The 16,477-nt window shown below is 46.7% G+C and overlaps 1 protein-coding gene across 11 annotated transcripts in view; it reads right to left on the bottom strand.

Moving 5' to 3' along the window:
* MYH10 (myosin heavy chain 10) overlaps nt 1-16,477 on the bottom strand; it is a 123,749-nt gene that overhangs the window by 99,375 nt on the left and 7,897 nt on the right. For all 11 annotated transcript variants that reach the window (XM_044391734.3, XM_057311324.1, XM_057311325.1 and 8 more), the window contains exon 3: nt 3,704-3,860. In XM_044391734.3, coding sequence (XP_044247669.2) covers nt 3,704-3,860 — 157 coding nt within the window. The remainder of the gene's footprint in view (nt 1-3,703; nt 3,861-16,477) is intronic.

Here is a 16,477-nt window from a genome sequence, read left to right as displayed (position 1 = left end):
CCCCTAGTCATCTCATAGATGGAGAAAAAGCATTCGACAGAACTCAACATCCATTCAGGGTTTAAAAACACCTGAGCAAACCTGGAATACAAGAGAATTTCGTGAATCTGGTAAACAGCCCGTACAAACAACTCATACAGTGACACCATCCTTAATGGCAGAAAACCAAACGCTGTCCCCGAGACCAGGAATGAGGTGAGGACGTCTGCTGTCACCACACCTATTCAACAGTACAAGGCCAGAAAAAAATCCAAAGCATAAGATGGGAAGGACAGAACGAAGTCTCTATTTGCAGAGGACATGATGGTCTCCACAAAAAATCCCGAACATTCGACCAAAAAAACCTTCTAGAATAAGTGAGTTTTGCGAGGTTGTAAGATACAATGCCAATACATATACTTTAAAAATGTTTCCATACGTCGACAGTGCGCGACTGGAAATTTTTAAATTTAAAATTTCATTTAATCCTAAAAACGTGGAACACTTACTTACATTAAGGTATGTATTTTACTTAGGTATAAATCTAACGAGAATGGAGTTTGCGATTTTTGCCATCAAGTTTATGTCCAAGAACTCTACTCTCATTCATTTGTTCAATGAATGTTTCTGAGCACCTACTACGTGCCAGACACACTCTGCATTTCACTTATATGGAACCCCCTTAGAATCCAAACTTAGGGGAAAAGGTCAGCTTTCTTCTGTTTTATGCATTAAAGAAGCAAACTCCGTTCAGTGGGACCTTATGCTCTGAATTCTCCTCTGGTCCCTTCTCCAGCTACAGATCTCTTCACAGGCCCAGTGGCGTTTAGCTGCTTTGCTCACACTGGTAACTGAAAACCTACATGGAGCAGCTCTGGTAGGTAGTGTAAGCCATACATTGACCATCTTAGCTCGCGTGTCCCAACCCAACTGTGTCGTGTGGGACATCAGCACGTAGCCCCTGACCTATAGAGCAGAATGCAATGGAATTGTTTAGAGGGGGGTTTTTTGTATTTTGTGTCATACTTTCAATTATTATGTAATCAAAACTATCAACTAATTCTTTTTAATTTTTAAGATTTTATTTATTTGACAGAGAGAGAGCGAGCGAGCACAAACAGGGGGAGCGGGAGAGGGAGAAACAGGCTCCCTGCTGAGCAGGGAGCCGGATGCGGGACTCAATCCCAGGACCCTGAGACCATGACTTGAGCCGATGGCAGATACTTACCAAATGAGCCACCCAGGCGCCCCTCTTTTTAGTTTTCCCATGGAATTTTATTACTGTGGAAAAGAACGTGTCACACCACCTTCATTTTGAATCCTAGTTCATAAACTCTTACTATCTACATTTTCTTGGGTCAAGTTTTTAACTTTTTGTGCCTAGTTAAATACGGACAATTCTTTTGACTTTATAGGACTGTTGCTGTAGATTACGTCATACACATGAAAGATTCAGCCGAGTGCCTGGTACACAATAATATTCAATACATGCTCCTTCTACCACTAATGATGATACTGGTGACAATACGATATGCTGGTAAACCATATCCTCCCGCTCCGGACGCATTTAGCTGGTCTGGCAACCCAGTAATGGGACCTTAACATTTAATCACTGATAACTATTTTGTTAGATTCAATTTTTCCATTCAACCTGCCGAGATAATTTAAACAATTCTGTTTCTTTTCATCAAATGTATTTACTGCATTGAAGTTTCACATCATCTATACGTTTTATGGGCACGCGTCAAGCATCTCCAAGTATGCTGACAAAAATGTCCCAACGGGATACCCACTGGGGGACACCCTGACAAACCTGGACAGCCCCCCTCACCAACCAGCACCTCCCAGCACCTTTTCCACAAACGGCCACGAGGACCTCACGGAAGACCGTGGAAGGGCACGGCGAAGTCCTGATTCTGTTAACACCGTCCGCTGTAATTTCCCTTCCCACTGAGCGAAAGGAACGCGGGCCATATTTTCGTGTTGTCCTCAGACTGTTAACAATAGATTCTAGACTCTTTCCCGGCAGGTATGTGAAGCTCAGGGGCCTGAAGCCTCTTCCCCTTTTGAAAAGGTAGACTTGGGCGTGTGGCTCTGCCCCCGCCTTCTGGAAACGCCCCTTCTAGGCAACACTTCAGGGACCAGAGAGGGTCAACATCTCGACTGGGAGAAGGCACTCGTTTTGATGAGGAAATACGGACTCCACTGCAGAAGGAGTACACTTTCTCCAATTTCCCCTCCCACATAAGGCAGAGTTTGCTCATTCACACAAACACTTTTCTGCACATACATAGCTTACTCTTCCTCGCAGAGACAGAACCGAGAGCAAAGAAACCGACCGTCCTCTCCCCACGACCAGCAACTCACCACAGCTGGAGCTGTTGCGTAGGAGTCTCCGGCTCTGAAACTAAGGAAGGGTATTAAACTGCATCTTTTTTCCAGCCTGAACGGACGCTGGATATTCACCTGTCCTTTCCCATCGAGGACGCTCCTCTAGGTCTGAAGTACTTCCGGTTTGCCAAGGGATCTGGTCTAATGCACGTCTGAACAGACTACAAGTGGGGGATGGGCACTGCACTTGGTGAACGTGCTCACGCTGCCCTCACGCTGCCCTCACGCAGCGCTCACGCGGCCATCACGCGGCACCCACGCTGCCGTCACACGCCCACGCTGCCCTCACGCTGCCCCCATGCAGCGCTCACGCTGCCCCCACGCTGCCCTCACGCTGCGCTTCAAATTCAGACCCAGACTCCGAGAGCGGCCGGTGTAGGGTATCCCGTTCCTTGGAGACCCCCCAACTATTTTATAAGAACCGATAGATCTGGGGCGCCTGGGAGCCTCAGTCTGTGAAGGTCTGCTTTCGATTCAGGTCATGATCCCAGGGTGCTGGGATCGAGTCCTGCATGGGGTTCCCTGCTCCGCGGGGAGCCTGCTTCTCCCTCTGCCTCTACCCCCACTCTCTCAATCTCTCTCTCAAATGAATTAAGAAAAAATCTTAAAAGAAAAAAAAAAAAAAGAACCGATAGGTCTTGTCCTACTTCATCCAGTTTCTTTTTTAAAAGATGAAAGGAGAGGGAGCGTTATTACAGGAGATCTCACACGGCACCAGGAAGGCCCACATTTAATGGTCTTTCCGAGCAAAAATGCGAAATGGGTTCAAACCCGCTACGTTCTGGTTTTCAGGAAAACGTCCCTCCATAAACCGTGGTGTCTAAAGTCATGATGTAAAGGAATGACTCTTCCAATTTATATTTCATCCTACGTCCAAAGGGGAACAGTCGAGATCAACCAGCTTGCTCTGTGCTTTCCAACTTTTGTTGTTTTAAGACAAATATTTTATGACCTTTTTTCCCCGGCAGAGCTGCTACCCTTTCTATTGTCCCTCCCGTGGCTCTTCCTGTGGGCTCTAATACCTAGTGCAGGAGAGCTTTCATCACACTGGCTTGTGGTGCAGAGCAAATATGGATAAAAACTAGATGCTTTTTAATGAAGAAATGAACGTGAAGTAGTTATGAAGGCAATCATACCTTCCTCCAGAAAATGACCACACTGCCCATTCTCATCGTAAGAATTCAAAATTCTCCCACAATAAACATTTACTACTTTTCTTTTTAATCTTTTTTTTTTTTAAGCTGAAAGCCCTTTGGAGAACAGATTGAGGCACATACAAAAACACTAACCTAGGTTTAAGAAACTGCGTATTTAGGATCCTAACACGAGTTACCTTGAAGCATGCATCTGTAAGCAGATTCAGAGATCGCGTAGATGTGCGGAGGCATCTCGTGGCGTTTCTTCCCTCTGTACATCTCAATAATATTCTCAGAGTAAATTGGAAGGTTCTTGTAAGGATTTATGACTACACAGAAGAGTCCAGAGTAAGTCTAGAAAAAAAATAAAATACAGTGTTAAAAAAAAAACCCTGAATATATCACACAGCCAGAAACCACACAGTGCCTGGAACAGGGGCCTTCAATGATCTGAAGAGGTGGTTATTAGAGAGATTGGCAAAAATGTAAAACTTCTCTAAATTTTTTGCCTTGGAAAATATAGTTTTTTTTTAACATAAGATAATTTATTTACATTACCTTGTTATACATTTATTTTAAATGAATTCATTTAAAGAATCAATGGTTTATTATTTTTAAGTGAATTCATAAATATTTTTTAACTTTGCTATCATTTCAAATACAGTGAGTTCTGATAAATATAACCCACACAAAAGCTCTTCAGGGAGAAGCCTCAATAATTTTTTTTAAAGGTTTTGTTTTCAAGTCATCTCCACACCCAAGGTGGGGCTCGAACTCACAACTCCGAGATCAGAGTCGTGTGCTCCACCCACTGACCCAGCTGGGCACCTCATGTGTCCCCGATAATTTTTAAGAGCCATTAGTCCAGAACACACAAACCTTTCCTGATCAGAACTGATACTGAGAGCACTTTTGATTTGGAGGGGTTTTCTCAGTTCACTAAGAATGATTTCTGAGAACAGGGTGCAAAACTGCCCCTGAGGATCGTGGCAGGAGGGCCCGAGGCATCTGGAAAGGGCAACCCCGTGGCACCGTGATTCAGGCCTTCTACTCAAGGGGACCTGGGTGACCACATCTCCAGACAGGAGGACACTAAAGAGGTTGGGGACTGATGGTGTCCAGCGCCAGGGACACGAGGGGCTTCTCAGCAACAGCTGTGTTCTTAAAGGCGGGAACCCTGGGCAGCTGCCACCAGAAGGCACTCGAGAGACCGCTCGACTCTGAACACAGCAGTTGCTAACGCTCAAACAAGGGAACGCAGGCCTGCCAGAAGAAGTTAAGTGGTCAGAACCACGTCCTGAGCTGTTCCCCCTGCAGTCTCCCTAGAGATCACGCCTCCCACAGCGGGGGGGGGGGGGGGGGGGGGCGGGGAGGACAAAAGGCGAAAGGCTCTGCACCCCTCCCCTCACTGATAGGGGGTGTCTGCCTTAGTTCTGAGCTGACACCAGGCCTGAGAGCAGAGTCACTGCTTGCCCATCCCTCGCTGACCACTGGGGGCTTCAGACTGTCGGCCCTCCAGTCCCAGCTCTCCAGTCCCGGCAGCTCAGGGCGCAGAGAACCCTGGCCTCCTCCAGGCCTCCCCGCCTTGGTATATGCTCCCAGGCCAGCCTCCCTCTGCCACCACATGACAAAAAGGCAATAGGAGGCAGAAACACAGGGGTCTTAGTAAGGGGGAGGAAACCAAGGCCAGGCAATCTCGATTTCACATTTTATGGAGTTTAATTTGTATACAGTCAAGTAGACAAGTCATAACTATGCACCTCAATGAATTTTTAGATCTACCTCGCTTTTCCGTTCAAAAATGAGATCACAGGCTGTCACGAAGCTACACATTTTACGCTTCCCTTTTGTAAGAGGTAAGTGACGTGCCGGCCGAAAATAAGAAACCAAAAACCGAAACAAAACCAAAACAAACACACAAAAAACCCCAAGAAAGTCCAAACGCGGAAGTTCAGTTTAGCATCCCACAGCAAGTACGGCAGGGTAGCAGGTCAGAAATCATTCCAACGTATGTGTCTCCCACGGGGTGGGTGCTTTTCTGAGGTCTGGGGTTACAAAGATGACTCAGTCTCACAAACATGACTATGTCATCTAAAAACAAGGTTCAGTCATCATCAGGACCCTGTGCCTGCCAAAGACGGGGAATCAAAAATGTTTACGTGCAATACATTATTCAATTTCAGTGCTTCAAGAGCTCACTTCGAACTGTCTGGAAACTGGCTCCCATACCGGGTTCCTGTGGAACTGATAATGGGAGCGATACTGTGTCACCTTTATCTTCCCCAAGGCACATGGCAGGAGGGTGAAATGTTAAAGTAGGTCTCTGAGATCCTGACGTTCCAATTAGACTTCATTCAGTGTTTGAACACATGCGCAAGACATTACGTACCTTCAGGAAACAGGTACAAAGACAATAAATATGCACTAAACAAACAAGACACAAAATAAGGCACTAAAAAGAAAGCGGTACAAAAAGAAAAGGAGAAAGATGCACAGGATTATAAACAGGACAGAAACTCTGGAGCAGAACACGTAACCAACCCCAGGCCCTGAAAGTCACGGCCATCGCGTCAGAAACCGTAAAACGAGGTATGAAATTCAGACCTCGATGGTCTCTGATGTTCTTTTAAAGACTATTTAAAGGTCAAAAGGAGGGATAAAGAAATTCCTATTAAAACATAAAACCGGGTGACAGGATATAGCCAAGGCAGACCAGACCAAGAAGCTCAGCCTCACTGAAAGTAGTTTGTACCACGGAATATGTGCGGCGGGAGCTCAGAAAGACTGACTCAATGACTTAGAGTGTGTCCTGAACAGGTGATCAGCTAGCAGAGGTTCAGGGGAGAAGAGCAAAGGGAAGAAGCATGTTTGTAAAGTATACATCTGGCAGCTCCGTGGAAAAGACACTGAAGGGCAAGAGGTGAGGAGCTGGGTGTGGAGACTACTGCACCAGTCCCAGCACAGGGACGGGGCCTAGATGAGAGCGAAGCGGCGGGTCACGAGAACACTGCGGGGAGGGAGACTCAAAGGCACTCAGAACCTCTGAGTATAAAAACCACCAAAGACACAAGCTAAGGACAGCCCCACGTTTTCAAGCTTGAGAGTATGGAAATGTTACTGCCGGACGGGAAGAATGATTAGATGTGTGGGGAAGATAACGAACCCCCTTGGAGCATACTGAGATGGTGGGATGCTGAAAGGGGGTTCGCTGCAGCAGGCAAGTCCAGGAGAACGCCCAGTGAGAGCCGGACGCACTGACTGCTGAGGCCATGAGAACATTCTGACGAGCCGCAAAGGCCTGAGGGGTGTCTGCACAGCCTTTAAGACACCAGCTAATGCGGCTGCATAGCTTACCTAAGGGAGACAGACAAACACATTTGCACAAAAGCCTGCCATTTTTGAAACATGCTAGGCTGAGTTCCACCTCCAGGCTTCTGTGTGCATGGATCTCTCTGCCTGGAATGCCCATCTCCTGTCCAGTATCGGGAGATTCTGCTCACCCTGTCAGCTCCAGGCCTCTGTTTAAGACAGAACGTGCGTACACCTCATTTCAAGGTCCAAAGGATGCGGAACCAGGGAACAAGCGAATGCAGAGGTCAAGGCCAGGGCACAGAGCGGATGTGGGACTGAACTGGGGGCCTCACACACGCTGCTCCCCCCTGGAGCTCTCGGGGGGCATCAGGCCACCACCCAGAAAGAGAGGTCGCCCACACCATTTGCAAACACTACACCGACATAAATTCACATGTGTGTTTAAAAAAAGCCAAACCAAAACCTGATATAAGAAGGAAAACATCATCCAGAGGTTTCAGAGACAGAACTCACCTATGGAAATCACCGATAAAATAAGCTGAAAGAATACTTTTGGAAACATATTTAGGGCAGGGGCTCCACATACTGGAACAGGAATGCATGTGGGGAAAGAAGTGGCAAAGGCGAGCAAGGAAGAGCTGTAAGGAACCATCTGAAATAAAGAACCAAAAATCCACAGCGGAGCAAATAAGGAGCAGAATGGATATGCGGAAATGCGGCGACAGAGCGGGCACATTTATCCTGAGAGCTTCCTTCTTAATGAAAAGTAGGACAAGGGTACAATAATACGAGAAAGCAAGCACGAGGGTAAAACAAGAAAAATACTTCAAGGAGAGATGAAGACAGCAAAGCAAAGATCACTAAAATAGTAATCGTTGTTGCTTCTTTGGGGGAAGAAGGACCAAAATTCTGTAAAAAGAGCAATCGTCAAAAACACACTTGAAACTGTCGTGTGCGTGCGGGGTGGTGTGTAACACACACTCAAAAACAGAATCCATCGAGCCGCCCAACCTGGGGGGGGGGGCTCTAATGAGATGATGTATGTGTTCAGTGCCCCCCACTGGCGGCCAGACCTTCAGATGAATGGCACACAACGACACTCCTAACGCACAAATCCGGCCAACGGAACCCCAGACTCAGACCGACCCGCCCCCCAACCTCAACATCACAACGTGAGAGACCCTGGCATGACGTGTCCCCTGAATCCGCATCTGATCGAGGCCCTGGACGCGAATGAGTGAATGCAATCAACAAAATCCAGAATATGGGAGGTTCTAGGCACAACGGACTCTGTTTCTTCAAAAAAGAAAAAAAAGAAAAAACAAGGAGGGGAAACATATAGATTACAAGAGACAGAACAACTAATTACAGTATGCTGACTATGCCTGGACGTTGATGCCAACAGACCAAACCAACTATGACAAACATTTAGGAGAAAGAAGGACCTTGTGAAAGTGACTATTTGACGATACAGATTATTCTTTTCTTCTTCCTCAGATGGTAGTTACAAACCCCAAACACTGTGGCCCAGAAGGAAGAGGCTGAGCAGAGTGATAAGCAGTGTGCAAGGCCAGGAGGTGGGTGAACACCCTCTGGCTTAACCCCCCCCAAGACTGATGGCTACACGGAGAGTCAGGCGTGGACCAGGAACACCAGCCCCGGCACAGCCCAAAGCCCAGCCAGGAAGGATGTCAACCCCTGATGAGCTATGCGCGCTCGTCCCCTTCGTCTGACTGCCTGCCCAGAGCAAAACTCTAGAACGAGCCTCGTGTCCCCGAGAGCTGCAAAGCACCTCCCGGTTTCTCACGTACGATAACCGGCACAGGAGGCAGCACCTGCGACTGTAACGCAAGGTAATACTCGCATCCCGTGAGTCCGTTTGTGTCGCCCTGTGTTATCATCTTGGACACGCTCAAGTGATTAAAAAACGTGATCGAGAATTCTGCCGGAGAACTGGGAACCATAAAAGAAAAACCATAAAGAAGAAGCTGTACAAAGAAAAAAAAAACACACACCATAAAAAGCTTTTAAAAAATCATAAAAAGAAAACACCAAATGAAAACGGCAACACAAAGTAACTGAAATTAGAAAGGCACCGGATGTGTTTAATGGCCAATTAGACACAGCTGAAGAGGGAAATCAGTTACTCCACATTTTATCAGGAGCAAATATCCGGGCTGAAGCACAGCGGGGAAAACGGGATTAAAATACAGGAGGCTCCATGGGACACGGTGAGGAGGTGACTCGAGGCGTTTGAGTCCAAGTAGGAGGACAGAGGGCATGGGGCAGAACCAGTCTCTGAAGAGACAAGGGCGCAGAATGTTCCGAAACTGACCAAAGGCATCAAGCCACAGACAAAAATGCTCCAAGCTCCAAGCCGCATCTGGAGAACACTCGACCCAAGCACGTGGGAGTAGAGCTCGCTGGCCCAGTAGTGGAGCGTGCGACTTGTGATCTCGGGGTTGTGGGATCGAGCCCCCCTCGGGCTCCGCACTCAGCGGGGAGACGGCTGGCGATGCTCTCCCCCCAGCGCCGTCCCTCCCTCTCCTCTCTCTAAAAAACCAGAGAGAGAGAGAGACATAAATGAATGTGCGTACACGGGGCAGCACGAGCAGCACGCGGGCCGGGAGGCAGAGCATGCGCAGTTGGAGAGCTCAGGGCCGGCCCTCACCCGCGGCAGGTGCCCCCGTGCGTCAGGGCTGCAGGCAGAGCTGGGGACCACCAAGGGAACAACGAAGAGAGGGCCCAAAACACATCACAGGGGAAGAGGTAAGAAGCTACAACAATAACGATAAATATGACGTAATCAGGAAAGGAAGTAAAAGGAAGGGAGGAAAAACACAGAACAGGCAGGACCAAGAGGAAGCAAGGAGTCAGACGGTCCATTTCAGTCACTACTTCACATGTACAGAAGCCAAATGTTCTGATTAAAACGTTAATACTATCAGGTTAGGGACCAAAATAACAACTACGGGCTGCTTATTAGAAGAGACCTACCATCTTACAGAGCAAGACACAGGAAAGCAGAACATAAAAGTTTGGAAAACAACAAACCGAGCAAACACTAAGAAAAAAAAAAGCTAATCCTTTGCGAGAGGCATCACTGTTGTTTTTTTTTTTTTTTAATATTTTATTTATTTGTCAGAGAGATAGCGAGAGAGAGCATGAGCATGGGGGGAGAGGGAGAAGCAGACTCCCTGCTGAGCGGGGAGCCTGACCCGGGACTTGATCCCAGGATCCTGAGATCATGACCTGAGCTGAAGGCAGATGCTTCACCGACTGAGCCACTCAGGCACCCTGAGAAGCATCACCGTTAAACAAAGAGCATTTCACGAAGATTCACCAAAAAGAAAAATCCTACATTTACATGTGATAACATGGCCTTAACACATATACAGCAAAAATGACGGTCCCCAATAAAGGTCAAGCGAAAAACAATGGAAAACCGTGATTATATACAAGACCGATAAAGAAAAAGAATACCTGGGTCCTTGCCAGGTCAGTTAAACACTCAAAAATATAGGTAATTGACCACAATAACAAAATAGCCAGAAAAATCACACTATCATCTCACTCGATGCTGGAAAAACATTTGCTAAATTCACATCCATTCAGGATTTAAAAAATTCATCCATTCAGGATGAAAACTAGGAACAGAAGGAAATTTCCTTTTATCTGATAAAGAAGATTAAAAACAGAACAAAACAGAAGCAACTATCATTCTTAATGGAGAAATGTTGAAGCTTTCTCTCCGCGATCAGCGAAGATACAAATAACGCCTGCAATCACGACTTCTCGCAACCAGTATTTACTGAGGGTCCTAGACAACGCAATAAAGGAAGAAAAAGAAATGTGTAAGAACTGGAAAGGGAAAAATAAAACTGTCATTATTTGTAGACAACGTAAGTGTGTTCACAGAAAATCCAAAAGAATCTTCAGCCAAACTGTTATAACCAATAACCTTAGTAAGATTTTATTTGTAAAAAACATGACAACTGGGTGTGCCCGGCTGGCTCAGCTGGAGGACCATGTGACTCTTGATCTCAGGGTTGAGTTTGAGCCCTGTGTTGGGCAGGGAGATTACTTAAAAATAAAATCTTAAAAAGAAAAAAAAAATGACAACTGTATTTCTACATAATGGCATCAATCAGGAAACAACGCTGGGGCACCTGGGTGGCTCAGTTGGTGAAGCGTCTGCCTTCAGCTCAGGTCATGATCCCAGAGTCCTGGGCTCGAGCCCCACATCGGGCTCCCTGCTCAGCGGGGAATCTGCTTCTCCCTCTCCCTCTGCCCCTGCTCGTGCTCTCTCTCTCAAATAAGTAAATAAAATCTTAAAGAAAAGAAAAAAGAAAACACCACTGAAGCCACCATTTAAATAGCACCCAAAAAATCGAATACCCCAAAATAAATCCAACAAAAGATATACAGAGAAAACCATTAAAACACATTGTGAAAAATTAAAAAGTGGGTATACCCACTTACTAGAACATCAAATATTGTGAAGCTCTCATTTCTCTCCCAAAGTGATCTCCAGAATCAGCAAAATCCCAAACAAAATTCCAGCAAGGGTGAGAGAGTGCACAAAAACTGACAAGCGGGTTCTAAAATTATATCGAAAAACAGTTGTAACAACTATAGCGACCGTAAAGAATAACGAAAATGAGAGCGCTTACCACACTGGATACCAGGACTTAGTAGAAAGCCATAATGACTGGGAAAGTGGGATCTCGCCCGGACACGGGCACATGGACCCATACACACAACAGTGAGTTGAGCTCGAACTTAGGATCACCCGACACACGCAGTGGGGAAAGGGCTGTTTCAGGAAAAGGCACTGGGTCACCTGGACCCAGTCTGGGGAAAAGATGAATCTTGTCCCCATCTTTCCCCCTACAGAGAATCCAATTCCAAGTGGAACTGAGGCTAACCCCAAGCAAGACACCATCACTTTCCCCTCTCAGACCAAGGGCAGGAGGAGAGTGAAGTCAGGACCTTTGTCCCCCCACCCAGGCCCCTCCAAGTGGGCGGTCAGGAGGCCCTAGCATTTATGGGAAAGGCCTCCCCACACAGCCACCCTGCCCCAGCTGAGACAGAAGCTTGGGCCCATCTTGCCTTTAAAGACGGAGGCGGTAGCGAGGACCCAGCCATCGCCATGCCAGGACAGTGCCCTAGCCCGCACCTGTTTGCTGGACTCTGCCCATGTGTTTGCAAACTGTCCCCTAGTTAAGCTCTCAAAACACCCGGTTTCAGGGCTTTCTGTTTCCTGCTGGAACATGACGACATCAGGCTTTACCTAGAAAAGCTGAATGCGGGGGTTAGAGAGATGCGTACGCTACCACCCAGGATTCCCACTCCTTACCCACCATACAGAGAGGCGTGCCTGTGTGCACCAGGGACTAGCCCCGAACTGGAAAACACAAATGCCCAAAAGCAGTTGAGTGGGTAAAGGGGATCAAGACTTTCAGCGGAACAGTACACTGTAACAAGAGGAACGAAATACCTCAACTTTTTAAATTTCAGGGCCCTTTGACCCTCTTAGAAAAGATTTAAAGACCCCAAAGACATTTTGCTTTATGTAACTGTATGTATATAATCAAGTTTTTACAAATGTGTATCTGTTCATTTTAAAATAACAATACACGTTAACATAAGTAACATTTCTTATGAAAAATAACCATTTGTTTTCTGAAACAAAAGCGAGAAGGGTGGTGGTGTTTCATATTTTTGCAAATCTTTTTTATTATCTGGCTTAACAAAAATAGCTCAATGTTCATGTCTGTTTCCACAGTCAGTCTGCTGTGCTAGGTTGTTTTGGGTTGAAGCATATGACGAAAATCAGCCTTACACAGATATTTAGTTGGAAAAGGAAGGTGGAGTTTACCTGCCTTCCCAGGTGATCATGGCTATACCTCTTGATGATATACCCAAATCTGACAAGTGACAACTTCTTAAAGATCTGATGCAATGTGGCATCTGAAATCCTATCAATGGCCTTTCACACTGTTATGTACATCAAAATCCACTGGCTTATCTTGCATGTGGAAAAAGTCTTTTACCCATGTGTGACTTTGTAACAATGTACACATCATTGGGAAAACATTGGCTCAATGAATTATGCAAGTCTTCCAAATGATGACATTTCACTATATGACATTAAAAAAAAAACAAACCAGTCATTAATGTCACCATTTGTCTCGATCAGACAGGGTTTCAAGTGCTGACAAGCTGTCACGTGCACAGTGGTAAATACAAATTCCCCCAAATCCTAATTTTCTTTTTTTTTTAAGATTTTTTTTTTTTTTTTAAGATTTACTTGAGAGAGAGTGCACACAAGTAGAGGGAGGGGCAGAGGGAGAAGCAGACTCCCCACGGAGCAGGGAGCCCGACATGGGGCTCGATCCCAGGACCCTGGGGTCATGATCTGAGCCGAAGGCAGACGCTTCACCGACTGAGCCCCCCAGGCGCCTCTCACACAGCATATTAAAAAGACGTGTACTCAAGGGCTGACATTTAACAAAACCAATCACTTCTGCTGCTTTCTCCAGGACATTCTCACACGGAATGATTAAAATGCCCTCTAGTACAGTCTGGGGTCACTGCCTTTACTCACAGTAAGATGCACGCGGTTTTCCCCACGTGCTGTCAGGACCAACACCAACAGTTGGAAAGGGCAAATCGTGTCTTCAAATCATCATGAGAACAGCTGTAACCTCACAGAGCCCCTGGAAGAGTCTTAGGGAAACCCTGAGGGTCCGTAGGCCACACTTTGACAACTTCTCAACTATACCAACACAAAGCAATACAGACGAACCTTAAAATGGCATGCTGGGTGAAAAAGCAGACGTGAAGGCGATATACATACCATGCGATTCATTCAAATGAAAGTTCATAAACAGGAAAAACTAAACCGTATCGGTAAGGGGTGCATACTTAGTCGATAAAACACACCGGGGGATTTTAAGACATTTCTCGATAATTAATAGACCAAGCAGACAAAAATTAGTGAGGAAGATTTAAACAGAATCAAAACGCTTACTCTAATGGCCACAGACAGAACCCCATAACCCACAACAGAATTAATGCTCTTTCCAGACACACAGAATGCTCACCAAAACGGACGATACGCTGCACACAGCAAGTCTCAACAAAAACAAGGAACGATATTATGTGAACTGTATTCTTTGACTGCAATGCAATTCATTTAAAAATCAGGAATAAGGGGCGCCTGGGTGGCCCAGTCAGTTGAGCGTCCGACTCTTGGTTTCGGCTCAGGTCATGATCTCGGGGTGGTGGGATCAAGCCCGGTGTCAGCTCCACACTCAGCGGGGACTCTGCTTGTCCCTCTGCCTTTCCCCCTGCTCTCACTCACTCTCTCTCAGAAATCAATAAATAAAATCTTTAAAAAGAAAATCACTAATAAAAAGATAACTTAAAAACACACATTTTGAAATTTTTAAAATATCCTTTTAAATGGCTCATAGGTTAAAGAAGAAATCATAACAGAAAATAGAAAATAGTTAGGACCAAGTCATAAAAAACATCATGCATCCAAATGTGTGACGTGAGCTAAAATCATATTAGAGGAGACATTTACAGTTTTCAAATGCTTTTATTAGGAAAGAGGATGAAAATTAATGACCTGAGAAGTTGGGAGGCCAGGGAGAATCCATCCAAAGAAAATATGAGGAACTAACGTGAGTAAACCTGTCAATGAACTAACTTACTTAAATGAACATACGTCAGAGCTTATCTCCAGAAATGTGTCCAAAGATCCCCCCTAAGTTGCTGTGGCGTCTACACCATGGCACCTCAACTGTTCTACTTCACCTGACGGGTGAATCCCAACACGCAGTACACAGCCCTCTCGACTGTGGCTCCCTGGGGCCCCACTTTCCTACTAGGATTCTTTAAATCAAGTTCTTCAACTCCAGTCTCGGGTGGGAACCCTTCCTCCACCCCACTAACGGCACACACCACTGCCCCAGATTCCCAGCTCTGCTGGGACCTTAATGCTTCGAGAAGAACTCAGATTGCCCTTCTGTAAAGAGTAAGGAGGGGGCCATGCTTTGAAGAGAACCTCAGACATCATTCGGGGTCCCCGAGTTCAGCTGGAAAAAAAAAACCAAACTCAATAAAAGATACTTGCAAAGTCTTAGAATCATTGTGAGGAATGGCTACAAATGAACTTTTTCTTTTCTTCGATTCCTTCTCTTTTGCCCGCAATCTCCTTCCCCTTTGTATTTCCCTTCTCTCTCCTACTTGCAGGAACCCGCAAGGTCCAAAGTGGGGGGTCAAGGTGAAGACACTGGCAGAAAAAGCGGCTGGCTCCCTTTCACACTGCAGTTCCCCACAACTCGGGCAGTGTCCATCTCCAGCACCAGACGGCACCCCAAACTGACCCTCCCCCCCCAAATCTGAGATGTGAGCTCGTGATCGGACCCATCGCGCTCCCTCACTCCACAGCCGGGGCTAGACGCGGTAGCCCCACACGTTCTGTTGTGCGGCCCCGGCCGGATTCTCGAGGCTGCTCCCCTGCGATGTCCTTACTAGTGGCTTCTCCTCCCCCAACCTTTCCCTTTCTCCAGCCACCTTCCTAACGCTGGCGCCTCTTACACACTTTGCACCTTCCCTCGGAAGAAAAACAAAGATGAGAGGCCATCAGGCTTGACTGTGCCTACCCTGGCAAAGGTCATGGAAGAACTATTCGGTTCTCAGATCTTCCCCTGGCTAGCTCCCTCCTATCAGAAAGATTCCGGCTCTAACGATACCGTCTCGAAGAGCCCTTCACGGACCCTCTGCGGAGAGCCTTTCCCCTACGTAATCTATTCCAGAGTCTAGCTTCATTTCCTTATAGGATGTACCAGGAAGGCAGGGACCTGGCCTGTCCCATTCACCACCGTCTCCCCAGCACCTAGAACACAGTACGTGTTCAGTAAATATAGTCGCTAAGTACGCTAATTTCTATGGGAAAACTGGTTCTGATTTGCAGAAGTTCTGAATGATCAGCGGCCCCAACACCCCTTCATAAAATCCAACCGCTCTTTTCCAAATTCAGACCAGTACAAGGTCAACTCTTCTCTCTGCTTCTTCTCATCCTACACCGACGTTCTCTATGGGCCCCTTTAAATCACTGCCGCCTGGGTGTATGATCCCCTCAAACCCAGTCCGCCGTTCGAGAGTTTTCCCGTATCTGGCTTGCGATTTTCCGCACTCCCTCGTCCCCCGGTGTTTTCAATAACTTCTTCCACAAAGTCAGCGGCATCATCGGTGACACCACCACACGTGTCAACCGCTAACCACAGGGTAACCCCAGCCTCAATCCCAATCTGAACGGTCTCCTCTGAAAAACCTCAGCGTCCGTGTTTCCCACTTTCCCACACCCGGGGAACCCGATGCTCTTGCTCCTTGCAGCCCCTCCACTCCACACTCCTGCACATACGCGTGCGGGCTGTATCCTATTCGTGCAACTCTTACCCCACACCCAGCTCCCCGGTCTTTCTGCCACACGCTCTCCCCATCTTATCACGCACGCTCCAGCGAACCGCCACAGAAGCCTTCAACCACCACGTCCGCGTGTTTAATTGCAGATTAGATTACGTAAAATTACGTGTTAAGATGTAAAGTGGGGCAAGACCCGGGTAAGCAAGAGACAATCTTTC

This window comes from Ursus arctos, unplaced genomic scaffold (genome assembly GCF_023065955.2).
Source record: "Ursus arctos isolate Adak ecotype North America unplaced genomic scaffold, UrsArc2.0 scaffold_14, whole genome shotgun sequence".
NCBI lineage: Eukaryota > Metazoa > Chordata > Mammalia > Carnivora > Ursidae > Ursus > Ursus arctos.
This window is presented reverse-complemented; position numbering and strand designations above follow the sequence as displayed.